The following is a 13109-nucleotide window of genomic DNA, read 5'->3' as shown; positions in this document are numbered from 1 at the left end:
CTTATTGGCATGTGTGCTAAGTATTTGCCACCAAAAAACACTAAGGAAGGATTCTGGTAAGTTATACATAATGGATTAAAAAGTGTCATTACTTGTTGTGAAAGGGGTTTGGCCAACAAAAGAAAGTAGACAGGATATTGCCCTAACATGAAAACAGGGCACTTCCTTAGGAAGCAAATACTTGGACACAGCACTATTTTTTTTAATCTTGTGACAAAAAACCAGGAAGGATGGATCTATAAGGCTGCCAGTTTACTTCTTCAATGGTATGATTTAATCTCTAAATGAATTGAGGATTTTATTAATAAAATTGTGGGCGAGATTGGAATGATTTACAACAATTCATTTAGTGACTGTTCAAAGTTACAACAGCACTGAAAAAAGTGACCTAGGTCCATTTTTCACACTTATAACCATTGTGGAATCCCCATGATCACATGATTTAGATTTGATTACTTGACAACCGACACATATTAATGGTGGTTGCAGTGTCCTGGGGTCATGTGATCACCTTCTGCGACCATCTCATAAAGTCAATGGGGAAACCAGATTCATTTAACCACTGTATAACTATAAAGAACTGAAGTGATTCCCTAACAAATTGTGGTAAGAAAAGTTGTAAAATGGGGCAAAACTCACTTAACAAATTTCTCACTTAGTAACATGAATTTTAGGTTGAATTATGGTTATAAGTTGAGGACTACCTGTAATACCAAGAGAACAACTAATAAACTGTGAGGTCCAAAATAAAAAAGGACGTAGCAATTATTCCAAGGTGAGATCTTTATTATTTCACAACTACAGCCCAAAGCTTGACAGCCTAAGGATTCTACTATCTGTATTTACAATATATTCTGAGAACTAATAGGGAGGTGCTGCCTTTGTCCTCTTTCTCTCACATGTAAAATCTAGGCTAAATTGCCTCTTAAGTCTTCTGGAATGCACCCCGTCTTTCCTGGGGATCCATCTCCTTACTACATCCCATAGCATAAACTGCACGCAAACAGAGAGGATATTCTCAGCGATATGCCGTATTTTCCTGAGTATAAGATGCACCTTTTTCCTCCCTAAAAGAGGCTGAAAATTCAGGTGCATCTTATACTCTGAATGTATCTTTTATCGAAGTTCTAACTAAGTGCTAATGATCTTCCCAGCTTTTACCTTGCAGGCTCTTTCGTTGCTATTCTCCGCAAAGAATGTTTTCCAACCCCTAAGTCCTTGCAGGCTTTTCTTCATTGCTTTACTTGCTCCAAATATGTTTCTTTTCAGCCCTAACCAGGTGTTAACCAGAATATCTCCGGGACCGCCTTCTGCCGCACAAATCCCAATGACCGATTAGGTCCCACAGAGTTGGCCTTCTCCGGGTCCCGTCAACTAAACAATGTCGTCTGGCGGGTCCCAGCGGAAGAGCCTTCTCTGTGATGGCCCCGACCCTCTGGAACCAGCTCCCCCCAGAGATTAGAACTGCCCCCACCATCCTTGCCTTCCGTAAACTCCTTAAAACTCACCTCTGCTGTCAGGCATGGGGGAATTGAGGCATTCTCCCTCCCTCCCCCGGGCCTATATAATTTATGTATGGTGTGACTGTGTGTATGACTGGTTTAATAATGGGTTTTTTAAATGTTTTTTAAATTTATTAGATTTGTTATGAATTGTCTTATTGTATGCTGTGAGCTGCCCTGAGTCTACAGAGAGGGGCAGCATACAAATCAAATCAAATCAAATCAAATCAAATCAATAAACAAACAAACAACAGTGTTCCCAGCTCTTACCGGCTTGCAAGCTCTTTCATTGTTACTCTCTCCGAATAAGGTTTTTTTAAAGCCCTAACCAGGGGATAAAATAATATGCTGAAACTGACCAGACTAAGGACGCTAGCCAGATGAATATCTGGTAGGTAGATCCCCCCCCCCTATTTTCCTCCCCAAAACCATCTTATACTCCAATGTGTCTTATACTCTGAAAAATATGGCACATTTTAACATTTCAAAATGTTTACTCAGAAAATACAATGGTTTTTTTTAACAAAGGTAAAATGACTACAAAGGCTAATGGAGTTTTAGAGCAAATATCTGTGTAAAAGACTATGTACAATAGAGCTTGAACAAGATCAGATAATCAGTTGTAAGTAAAAAGGGACATAAGATGTCACTAATTCTGTATTTTTGAATCAGAAAAGAGTAAAGTTTTATTCAGAGGCAGAAAGGGAACACTCTACAAAAACCAATTCTGGGTAATGACCACCACTATTATATTCACGGGTGATATAATGGTTACTAAACAGTTGCCTGCAGTAAAAAAACGTGCTGAGGCCTCTCTGAAGTGAGACAATTGCCAAACAGGATGAAGACATATGCAATGTTTAACATCCCTTCTGCAGAAGAAGCGGTTGGAAAGAAAGCTTATCATATCCTTAATAGGGTTTCCTTAGTAGGAAAAATTAAAGAGATTGACCAGACGGCAAGAGAACCTGAAGGTCAGACGGCAAACAAATCACAGTGGGAAACATTGTGGCATATTACAAGGCATACCACTTCTGAATGCACACAATTTTATCATCAATAATGGCATCTAAAAGGCTACTTTCAACAAATGAGAAGTCTTTTTGCCTTATTGCACATATTCCTCAATAAGCCCAAGCATTAAAGTCATGGCTATCAGAAGAATTCAGTTTGTCAAACAAGACTTTAACACCCCCAGCCACTATATATTTGACAGATGTAGTCACTTAGAGAGTACATCTGAGAACTAAATGATCTTCCAGAAAACATTGAAGTAAGGCATATAGCTTTCCTAAAGAAGGAAAAAAATGATACAATGCCATTCAGGGCAGAGTTAGTCTTCTAATGTGAATTTCTGCTCCTGCCCATACCACCCCTACAATAATAAAGGTGAAAGGTGAAATTAAAAAAATGCAGCAATTACTTTTTAAAATTAAAAAAGGGACTGCCTTATTGTCTTATTTTCTTTTGATATACAGTATGTATTTTACAGTATACTATTTTTAAAAAAGGGACTGCCTAAAATCACTGAGACATAATCAAACAATAAAAGCAAAAATGCTGAAAAAGAAGACATTAAACATTAGTAATTTGTATTGGAGATGGGAGTGTTCTACAGGTGTCTATAAAATCATTTCTGAGAGTGGAAACTTAACCTGAGCAAGTACAGTGGTACCTCTACTTAAGAACTTAATTCATTCCATAACCAGGTTCTTAAGTAGAAACGTTCTTAAGTAGAAGCAATTTTTCCCATAGGAATCAATGTAAAAGCAAATAATGCATACAAACCCATTAGGAAAGAAATAAAAGCTCAGAATTTGGGTGGGAGGAGGAGGAGGAAGAAGAGGAGTGGAAGAGTTGCTGCTGAAGGAAGAAGCTGAGGTGAGGGGAATCAAAAAAATCCAAAACTTTAAGGCTTAAAAAAAAAAGAGGGACTCTGAGGCAGCGCCCAGAGAAAGGAAAACACTCCGTTCCCTCTGGGCTGCCCAGAGCGAAGGGAGCGTTTCTTTTCTCTGGGTGCTGGCAGAGGTTTCTTCCCTCTCCAAGCGCCCAGAGAAAGGAAAATGTTTTATTTGCTCTAGACTGCCAAAGCCTCCTGAAGCATCACCGAAAGACTCCTCTGGCATCCCAGAAAAGCCCGAGATGGCCGGGATTAAAGGGGAAATGGCAGGAAACAGGCCGGGCCATCGTGCCGCTCTCAAATTTCCTGGGAAATTTTTCTGGGCTCGGGTTCTTAAGTAGAAATTAGTTCTTAAGTAGAGGCAAAAAAATCTTGAACACCTGGTTCTTATCTAGAAAATTTCTTAAGTAGAGGTATCACTGTATTAATGACGCAAGATTGACAGCTGCATTAGAAATGAGGATTGTAATTTATAACATATAATGTATTTACAGAAAATATATGAATAGGGCTAATCAAAGCCTGGCCCTTGGATAATTACATTGTAGCGGGAAAAGAATAAGAAACTAGCCACAGAAGTCAGAATTGAAGGGATCTCAGAATACAGTGATCCCTCGATTTTCGCGATCTCGATCTTCGCGAAATGCTATATCGCGATTTTTCAAAAAATAATAAATTTAAAATACGTGCGCGGTTTTTTTTCTACACAACGGTTTTTCCCGCCCGATGACATCACACGTCATCACCAAACTGACGTCTGCCATTGCTGGTTGGCCGAAATCTCGGCCAATCAGTGTTGTTTGCTCAGCGTGCTTTGAAACTTTTGGAACTGTTGGAACTTGTTAAGACTTGTTGGAAGATGGCTCCTAAACATTGCACGTGGAGTGGAGGCGGCGACGCTAAAAAGAGCAGGAAGATGCTGACAATTAAGGAGAAAATTGAACTTTTGGACATGCTGAAAGCGGGACGTTCTAATGTAGATGTTGGTCGGCATTATGGGATCAACGAATCGACTGTGCGATACATTCGGAAAGACGAAAAGAAGATAAGGCAAACTTCTCAGATAATGTTCAACAAGGCTGCAAAAAGAATGGTGACGCCTAGAAACAAACGCCTTATGAAGATGGAAGCTGCTTTGTCCGTGTGGGTACAAGACTGCCGCAAAAAGAGCATTGCTTTGGATACGAACACTATACGAACCAAGGCGCAGCAACTGTACAACCGTCTTGCAGACACAGAAGGAGGCGATGCAGATGAGGGAAACCCAGGTGAGGGCTGGGGGTTTTTATTCTGTCATTATTTAAGTGCTTTTTAAGGAAGGAGGGAAGGAAGGAGGGAGGGAAGGAAGGAGGGAAGGAAGGAAGGAGGGAGGGAAGGAAGGAGGGAAGGAGGGAGGGAGGGAGGGAAGGAGGGAGGGAAGGAAGGAAGGAGGGAAGGAAGGAGGGAGGGAGGGAAGGAGGGAAGGAAGGAAGGAGGGAAGGAAGGAGGGAAGGAGAGAAGGGAAGGAAGGAGGGAGGGAAGGAGGGAAGGAGGGAAGGAAGGAAGGACTGTATGCTTTCATTCAAGTCAATTCTCTCTCCCTTTCCTGTCATTCTCTGTAGATGAAGGTGCTGGTGACTCGACCCCCAGCCATCAACATCATCTGCTTCTTTAGCCCCAGCCACATTCACAGCAAGCAAAGGGTGGTTTGAGAAATTTCAACGGCGCTATGGCCTGAAAAGTGTGTCATTGCATGGAGAAGCTGCCTCAGCAGATACAGGTGCAGCCGAAAACTTCGTCCAGCTCACGTTTAAAGACCTAATTGCAGAAGGGGGCTACCTTCCAGAACAGGTGTTCAACATGGACGAAACAGGCCTGTTCTGGAAGAGGATGCCTTCACGGACTTTCTTGATGCAAGATGAAGCCAAAGCCCCTGGCTTTAAGGCCATGAAAGATAGAGTGACTTTGATCATGTGTGGGAATGCAGCAGGCTTTTTGATGAAGCCAGGGCTAATTTATAAGTCACGAAATCCAAGAGCCCTCAAGAGCAGAAATAAGAATGCATTGCCAGTGTACTGGATGCATAATCCTAAAGCATGGATTACAAAACCCCTCACGCGGGACTGGTTTCATCAGTGCTTCATTCCACAGGTGCAGGTTTATTTGGCGCTGTGGGGGGGTGGCCGGCATGAAAAACAACCATTGCCAGCCTCTGAACTTTCGTTGCTCCATCTGCGCATGCGCGGCCATGGAAAAATGGCGCGCATGTGCAGATGGTGTTTTTACTTCCGCACCGCTGTATCGCGAAAAATCGATTATCGCGAGGGGTCTTGGAACGGAACCCTCGCGATAATCGAGGGATCACTGTAACTGTCTTTTAGATAAAAAGCAATAGATTGTTGAACAAAGAAAGCCCAGCGAATAAATCCTTAATCTACAATTTTTTCCTTATGGTCAATAGCTCTTAGCTATTAGATTCGGTCCTCCAAATTCTCTAATAATTTGGATTATGTTTTTTTTTTGTACCCATTACATTTTTCTGGTAGCCTTACATTTTTGCACACCTTTCTAGGTTGTTTTGCTCTTTCCCACCCAATGTTTTAATCCTTAGCTCCTCCTCAAAATGCATGCCTCTATTTCAGTCTTCTCAAATTAGATAGTTCAGAAACACAGTATCTGATTTTGATTTTCCCAGTCCCTAACAGTTGGCCATGCTTGGTTAGGGAATTACAGTGGTACCTCATCTTACCAACGCCTCTTCTAACGAACTTTTCAAGATACCAACCCACTGTTTAAGATTTTTTTGCCTCTTCTTCCGAACTATTTTCACCTTACGAACCCAAGCAGCTGCTGCTGGGATGAAGGGGTTTCTTTTTTCCCCTTTTTTGAAGAAAGAAAAGGGAGGGGCTGCTTGGAGTAGGAAACATTTTGCAGAGAACAACGTGCTTGCAAAGGAACGGAAAGGGTGTCTATTTAAGAAAGAAAAGGGAGGAGGGAGGGGCAGCTTGGGGGAGGAACATTTTTGCAGAGAACAACGTGCTTGCAAAGGAACTGAAAGGGTGTCTTTTTAAGAAAGAAAAGGGAGGAGGGAGGGGCAGCTTGGGGGAGGAAAATTTTTGCAGAGAACAAGGTGCTTGCAAAGGAACTGAAACGGTGTCTTTTGAACAAAGAAAAGTGAGGGGCGCCCCCCTTGCCTTTCTTCCTTCCCACTCACCCTTTAGCCTAGCCTTGCTTCTTCCACCCGCCCCCTTTAGCTGCTCCTCCCTGCCCTCTGTTCGCCTCCCTTCTAAAGTTTGGGATTTTCCTGAAGGATTTGCACGCATTATTTGCTTTTACATTGATTCCTATGGGAAACATTGTTTCATCTTACGAACTTTTCACCTTACGAACCTCCTCCTGGAACCAATTAAGTTCATATGATGAGGTACCACTGTATATATAATAATAATACATGGAAGGCACCTTATTGGGGAAGGCTATTTTTGTGTATGCATGCAGATTTGAATGTGCTGACTTCTGTTGACTGCTAGAACAAGTCCCTGCAGTTTTCTTGACAAGATTTCAGAAGTGGGTTGCCATCGGTTTCTTCCTTAGGCTGAAAAAGAGCGATTGGCTGAAGACCACCCGGTTGTTTCTATTCCTAAGGCAGAATTCCCTGTTTCTAGCTTTACACCAACTTTATATAGGCCATGCTATAACAACACATTTGTGTAAATTAGATATTTTATAGTCTATTAGAAACAGCAATAGCACTTAGTCTTATATACCGCTACATAGTGCAGTATTGTAGTACAGTAATAAGGGATGGACTGATATTAAAAGACAATCACAGTGCATATGGCACATGCTAAGATAGGATATCTCTGTTGAGCAGTGAGGAAATCAATACATTTTATAGAATCCAAACAGGTATTGTGATTTTACACTAAAATGAAAAATGCTAATGTACCATTTTCAGAACAATTGTGAGATTATTTATTTACTTATTTATTTACTTTTTTTTTTTTACAGTTTTGAACTACTTGTTTTTCCCAGAGAGGGATTCTTGGCAGTGTACAACAATTAATTAAATTAACTGTTCATTTAAATCTGAAACAGATGTTGCCAGATGTTCTGTATCCAGGTAGGACTAGCAATAATAGATTTATTTTATCTACTGGATATAATGGTGTTTATCTTTCATTTTCTGGTGAATGTTTGTCAAATTTGACAAAGTCGACCAGTAAGTTTAAAGCTAAAATCAGACATATCAGAGCACAAGGAGGCAGGCAAACATAAATAATATGTAAAATAAAATGCCTAACAGATTCAGTAAATCAGCTTTATGTTCTCTTCTAGCAATGTGTTGTTAAAAGTAGAGAACAAAAGAAAGCCTTGAAAATTTTGATGCGATGAAGGCAACAGAAGATGAGTAGTTGCCTATGATAATCAGAGCTGAAGAAAGTTCTGCACAGCAAAAAAAAAATTTTTTTTAAATCTAAACTGCCTTTAGCATTTTCTATAAAGCAGTATAATTACTTGCATCTAAGGCAGGCTTCTCCAACCTGATATTTTTGTGCCCTAAATCCCAGAATTCCCAACAGTGAATATAGGGAATTGCAGTTAAGATTTATCTAGGGAAAAGCTGCTCAAGGGAGAAAATCCCATGGGTCCTGGCAAAGTAGACTCATGTATAAAGGAATTTTGTGAAGAAATATTGTTTATTTTGATGTTTCTGTTGAAGGGAAAGGGAGGCACATAATTCTATCCTCTTTTTTTCATAATAGATTGGTAAAACAAGAACAATATATGTATGGCTAAACCAATGTTTAGGTTAGAAAGCAAAATATGTCTTCTCCTGAATACACCTTCATACAGACTATGAAGAAATGGCCCAACACAGAACAATACATCTGAACCTTGACAGACTTGAAAACTGGACCCTATCTAACAAAATTAAATTCAAAGGTGAGACAAGTAAGGTTCTACATTTAGGCACGAAAAACCAAATCCACAGGTATAGAATAGGTGGTACTGTGTTTTCCCTAAAATAAGGCCCTGTGTTATATTTTTTTGAACCCTGAAATAAGCACTTGGCCTTATTGCCACGCACTCAAAAGCCTAATTGGACTTATTATCAGGGTACCTGACTCAGTAGTAGCAACTACGAGAGGGATCTTGAAGTCCCAGTAGACAATCACTTAAATACGAGTCAGAAGTGTGTTATAGTTGTCAAGAAAGCCAATACAGTCCAAGCTGCCTTAAAAGAGGAATCAAGTCAAGATCCTGTGAAGTGTTAATACCACTTATATAAAGCCCTGGTAAGACCACATTTAGATATTGCAACCAGTTTTGGTCACCATTATATAAAAAGCTCCAAAAGGAGTGCAGAGAAGAACACCGAAGATGATTAGGGGACTGGAGGCTAAAAATTTATATATTTATTTATATATTTTAAAAAGGCAAACATAAGGAAAGTGCTACCAAAATACTTTCAGCATGTCAATTGTCCAACCAGAGGCAAGAATATCTAGACTACTGCTACACAACACTAAAAGATGCTTATCATTCCTTGCCATGAGCAGCTGTGGGCTACTCAGATCATTGCATGATTCACCTTGTACCTACGGTACTTACAAAGATTTAAAGCCAAAAAACCCAACAATTTAATCAGTGAGGACTTGGACTGAAGAAGCAAAGTTAAAGCTTCAGGCTTGCTTTGACTGCAAAAAGAAATTACTCTGAAAAGCTAAGGAATCAGTTCTCAACAAATGAACCAGCAAATATAGAGAATTCTTAAAAACATCACCGGTTACAGCAAACCACCTTCCCAAGCTGAAGGAAATCAGCAACTGACAGATGACTTGAACATGTTCTACTGCAGGTTTGAAAGGAAACTACAGCCACCTATCTTCACAATCTCCATCCCAGACACACCAACAACAGCCAAACCTCCTACAACTGAACCCATCACACAACCCCTGGTGATCACCGAAAAGGAAGTGCAAAATTTATTTCACAGACAGAAATCAGGAAAAGCACCAGGCCCAGACATGATAACTCCTTCTTGCTTAAATGTCTGTGCTGACCAATTGGCCCCCATCTTCACCCAAATCTTCAACAACTCACTAGAGATATGACATGTTCCTTCTTGCTTCAAACGCTCCACTATCATCCCAGAGCCGAAGAAGCCCTCCATCAAGGAACTGAATGACTACAGACCAGTTGCTCTGATATCTGTATTTATGAAAACCTTTGAAAGACTAATGATGTCCCACTTGAAAACTATAATGGATTGCATACCGAACAAATAGATCGACAGATGATGCTGTCAATATGGCTCCGCACTACATCCTACAACATCTTGAATCTCCAAAGACCTACGCAAGGGTCCGCTTTATCGATTTTAATTCACCATTCAACACCATCATAACAGACATTCTTCTAACTAAACTAAATCAGCTAGTGTGGTGGTTCTCAACCTTTCTAATGCTGCTACCCCTTGATACAGTTCCTCATGTTGTGCTGACCCCCAACCCTAGGTCTAGCCCCAATTCTCCCAACAGAGCTTTAGGCTAATTGGCAGGAAGTTCAGAGGGATACCTCCACTGTAAACAACTGATCGGTTGGATTGTAAAAATATGTTCCAAGGCACCAGAATAGAAGCTTTAGTTTCTAACACCATGGGAAATTTGTCTTTTCCCATGGTCTTAGGTGACCCCTGTGAAGCAGTCATTCGACCCTCAAAGGAGTCCTGACCCCCAGGTTGAGAACCACTGAGCTAGCGGTAGCTGAATATACTTGTAAGTAGATCACAAGCTTCCTAACAGACAGGAGGCAGCAGGTGAAGCTAGGCAAAATCACATCAGATACCTGTACAATTAGCACAGCTCCCACCCCAAGGCTGTGTACTCTCACCAGTTCTCTCTATATACCAATGACTGCATTTCAAATGATCCATCTGTTAAACTACTGAAGTTTATAGTTGATACCACAGTGATTGGTCTCATTCGAGACAGCGATGAAACCGCATACCGACTGGAGGTTGATCAACTAGCCTCGTGTGTAACCGGAAAAATCTGGAACTAAACACACTCAAAACCGTAGAAATGGTGGTAGACTTTAAGAGGAATCCTCCCATCCTACCACCTCTTACAGCATTAGACAACACAGTATCAACAATAGAGACCTTCAAATTTCTAGGTTCTATTGTATCTCAAGACCTAAAATGGCCTCCTAACATCAAAAACTTCACCAAAAAAGCACAACAAAGAATGTTCTTTCTGCGCCAACTCAGAAAGCTCAAACTGCCCAAGGAGCTGCTGATAAAGTTCTACTGAGGAATCATTGAGTCTGTCATCTGCACCTCTATAACTGTCTGGTTTGGTTTTGCAACCCAACAAGACAGACACAGACTTCCAAGAATAATCAGAACTGCAGAAAAAACAATTACTGCCAACATGCCTTCCATTGAGGACCTGTATACAGCTCCCCCCAGAGATTAGAACTGCCCCTACCCTCCTTGCCTTTCGTAAACTTCTCAAAACCCACCTTTGTCGTCAGGCATGGGGGAATTGAGATATCTCCCCCGGGCCTATATAATTTAGGTATGGTATGTTTGTAGGTATGTCTGCTTAAAAATGGGTCTTTTTTAACTATTTTAAATTGTAAATTGTATATTATTAGATTTGTTAGGAATTGTTTTATTGTGTTGTGAGCTGCCCCGCGTCCACGGAAAGGGGTGGCATACAAATCTAATAAATAATAATAATAAATAATAATAATAAAAAAGAGGGGCGTGAAAATATTTACAGACCTTTTGCATCCTGAACATAAATTGTTTCAACTCCTACCCTCAAAACGACACTATAGGGCACTGCACACCAAGACAACTAGACATAAGAACAGTTTTTTCCTGAATGCCATCACTCTGCTAAACAAATAATTCCCTCATCACTGTCAAACTATTCACTAAGCCTGCATTACTATTATTTTTTCTCATTGTTCCTATCACCCATCTCCTCCCATTTATGACTGTAACTTGTTGCTTGTATCTTTACGATTTATATTAATATTAATTATTTCCTGATTGCTTATTTGAACCCTATGACAATCATTAAATGTTGTACCACATGATTCTTGATAAATGTATCTTTTCTTTTATGTACACTGAGAGCATATGCACCAAAGACAAATTCCTTGTGTTTCCAATCACATTTGGCCAATAAAGAATTCTATTCTATTCTATGTATAGAGTTTCCTTCTTGAGCAGTATGCTGGACTAGAAGACCTTCAGGAGGCCTTCCAAATATCATTGTATTATTTCTACAAAAAAAAAACTTAACTATTCATTAGAATCTAAGTTTTCAATCATGGCTAAACTATATCTCAATATTTAAAAGTGGAGTGGCTGAGTTTTTCTATTGATCATTTATATTATTCAGGGTTGAGCAACATTGAGCCGGGGTGGCGCAGCAGGTAGAGTGCTGTACTGCAGGCCACTGAAGCTTACTGTAGATCTGAAGGTCAGCGGTTCAAATCTCATCACCGGCTCAAGGTTGACTCAGCCTTCCATCCTTCCGAGGTGGGTAAAATGAGGACCTGGATTGTGGGGGCAATAGCCTAGCTCTCTTAAAAAGTGCTATCGCTAACATGTTGTAAGCCGCCCTGAGTCTAAGGAGAAGGGCGGCATAAAAATCGAATAAATAAATAAATAAAATGTAGCCAGAGAATCCTGAATATTATATACAATTATGTTTGTATTTAGTCTCAAGTAATAGAAATTGTACTTTGGTATAATGTTAACATTGTTTTATAAACAGGGAAGGGAAACATATTTGATAAACATCAGCAATTAGGAATTCTTGCATGACATAAGGAAGAGAGAGGCGATCTGAAAAATCCTCATTAAGCAAAAACTCAGGTGAACATGACAGAACATAGGTAATGAGATGAATATATTACGTTTCTCAAATGCCAATAGTGCCCTCTTGTGAGAGAAGTGTTGAAGCATTCAATATAATACTTCAGCCTATATTCATATTTCAAGTCAGTTTTCCTTTTGCTGTTACTTTGAGGTATAACTTTATTGTTTCACATTCAAATCTGAAACAGGGAGAGTATTAATGAAGTCCTCTTACCAGAAAGCTAATCTTCTTCAAATTCTGTTAGGTGATCAAGTGCTAGGTAGATAAGCAAACCAAACGAAAAGAAAAAGAAAACTGAGATAACCAAGTACAAGGGGAAAAAAAGGTAATTATTTATCTTTACCTAAAATGTTTTTTCTTTTTTTTTCTAATTTTGATTCTATAATCTCTTGTGTCCTGGCGGAAGAAGTCTGAGCAGAGAAATTTAAGTAAACGGGAACATAGCCGGCTTCATCTTGTATTCTGTTAAGCAGTGATCTTGCAACTACAGACTTTGTTAAAAGAAAAGGTAGAGAAATAATAGGACAATTACAATACTGTAATTCCGTCCAATATTTACTATATTGCTACTCATGGAGCAGACTACAGAATCCTATAGTATTACATTTCCCAAACACATATCTTTCATTTCTATGGGTCACATGTTCACATTCCTGGTTCTCCCCCCCTCTTTTCCAATTCTCACTAAACAAGGGACTCACCAAGTCTTTCAAAATGTTTATAATGCATTTGTTTCCTTCTTCCTTTTTAGCAGATTGGGAGATACCGTAACCTTTATAATGAAGTTATACTTGTAACGGAGAATTAATTTCCAAAAACGCA

At 39.8% G+C, this 13109-nt stretch overlaps 2 protein-coding genes across 4 annotated transcripts in view; one reads left to right on the top strand and one right to left on the bottom strand.

Moving 5' to 3' along the window:
• DNAH6 (dynein axonemal heavy chain 6) overlaps positions 1–13109 on the bottom strand; it is a 223660-nt gene that overhangs the window by 134194 nt on the left and 76357 nt on the right. For all 3 annotated transcript variants that reach the window (XR_011558276.1, XM_070742321.1, XM_070742322.1), the window contains exon 39: positions 12631–12778. Coding sequence is in view for 2 of the 3 variants with exons in the window: in XM_070742321.1 (XP_070598422.1) it covers positions 12631–12778 (148 nt within the window). In the remaining variant the exon portion in view is untranslated. The remainder of the gene's footprint in view (positions 1–12630; positions 12779–13109) is intronic.
• On the top strand, positions 4239–5056 carry LOC139163254 (tigger transposable element-derived protein 1-like). Its single transcript, XM_070744206.1, has 2 exons — positions 4239–4670; positions 5004–5056. Exons 1-2 carry the CDS (start codon positions 4262–4264, stop codon positions 5054–5056), a joined length of 462 nt encoding a protein of 153 aa, XP_070600307.1. The 5' UTR covers positions 4239–4261.

Source organism: Erythrolamprus reginae, chromosome 2 (genome assembly GCF_031021105.1).
Source record: "Erythrolamprus reginae isolate rEryReg1 chromosome 2, rEryReg1.hap1, whole genome shotgun sequence".
In the NCBI taxonomy this organism is placed as follows: Eukaryota; Metazoa; Chordata; class Lepidosauria; order Squamata; family Dipsadidae; genus Erythrolamprus; species Erythrolamprus reginae.
The sequence above is the reverse complement of the archived record's forward strand: the minus strand, read 5'-3'. Positions and strand labels throughout refer to the sequence as shown.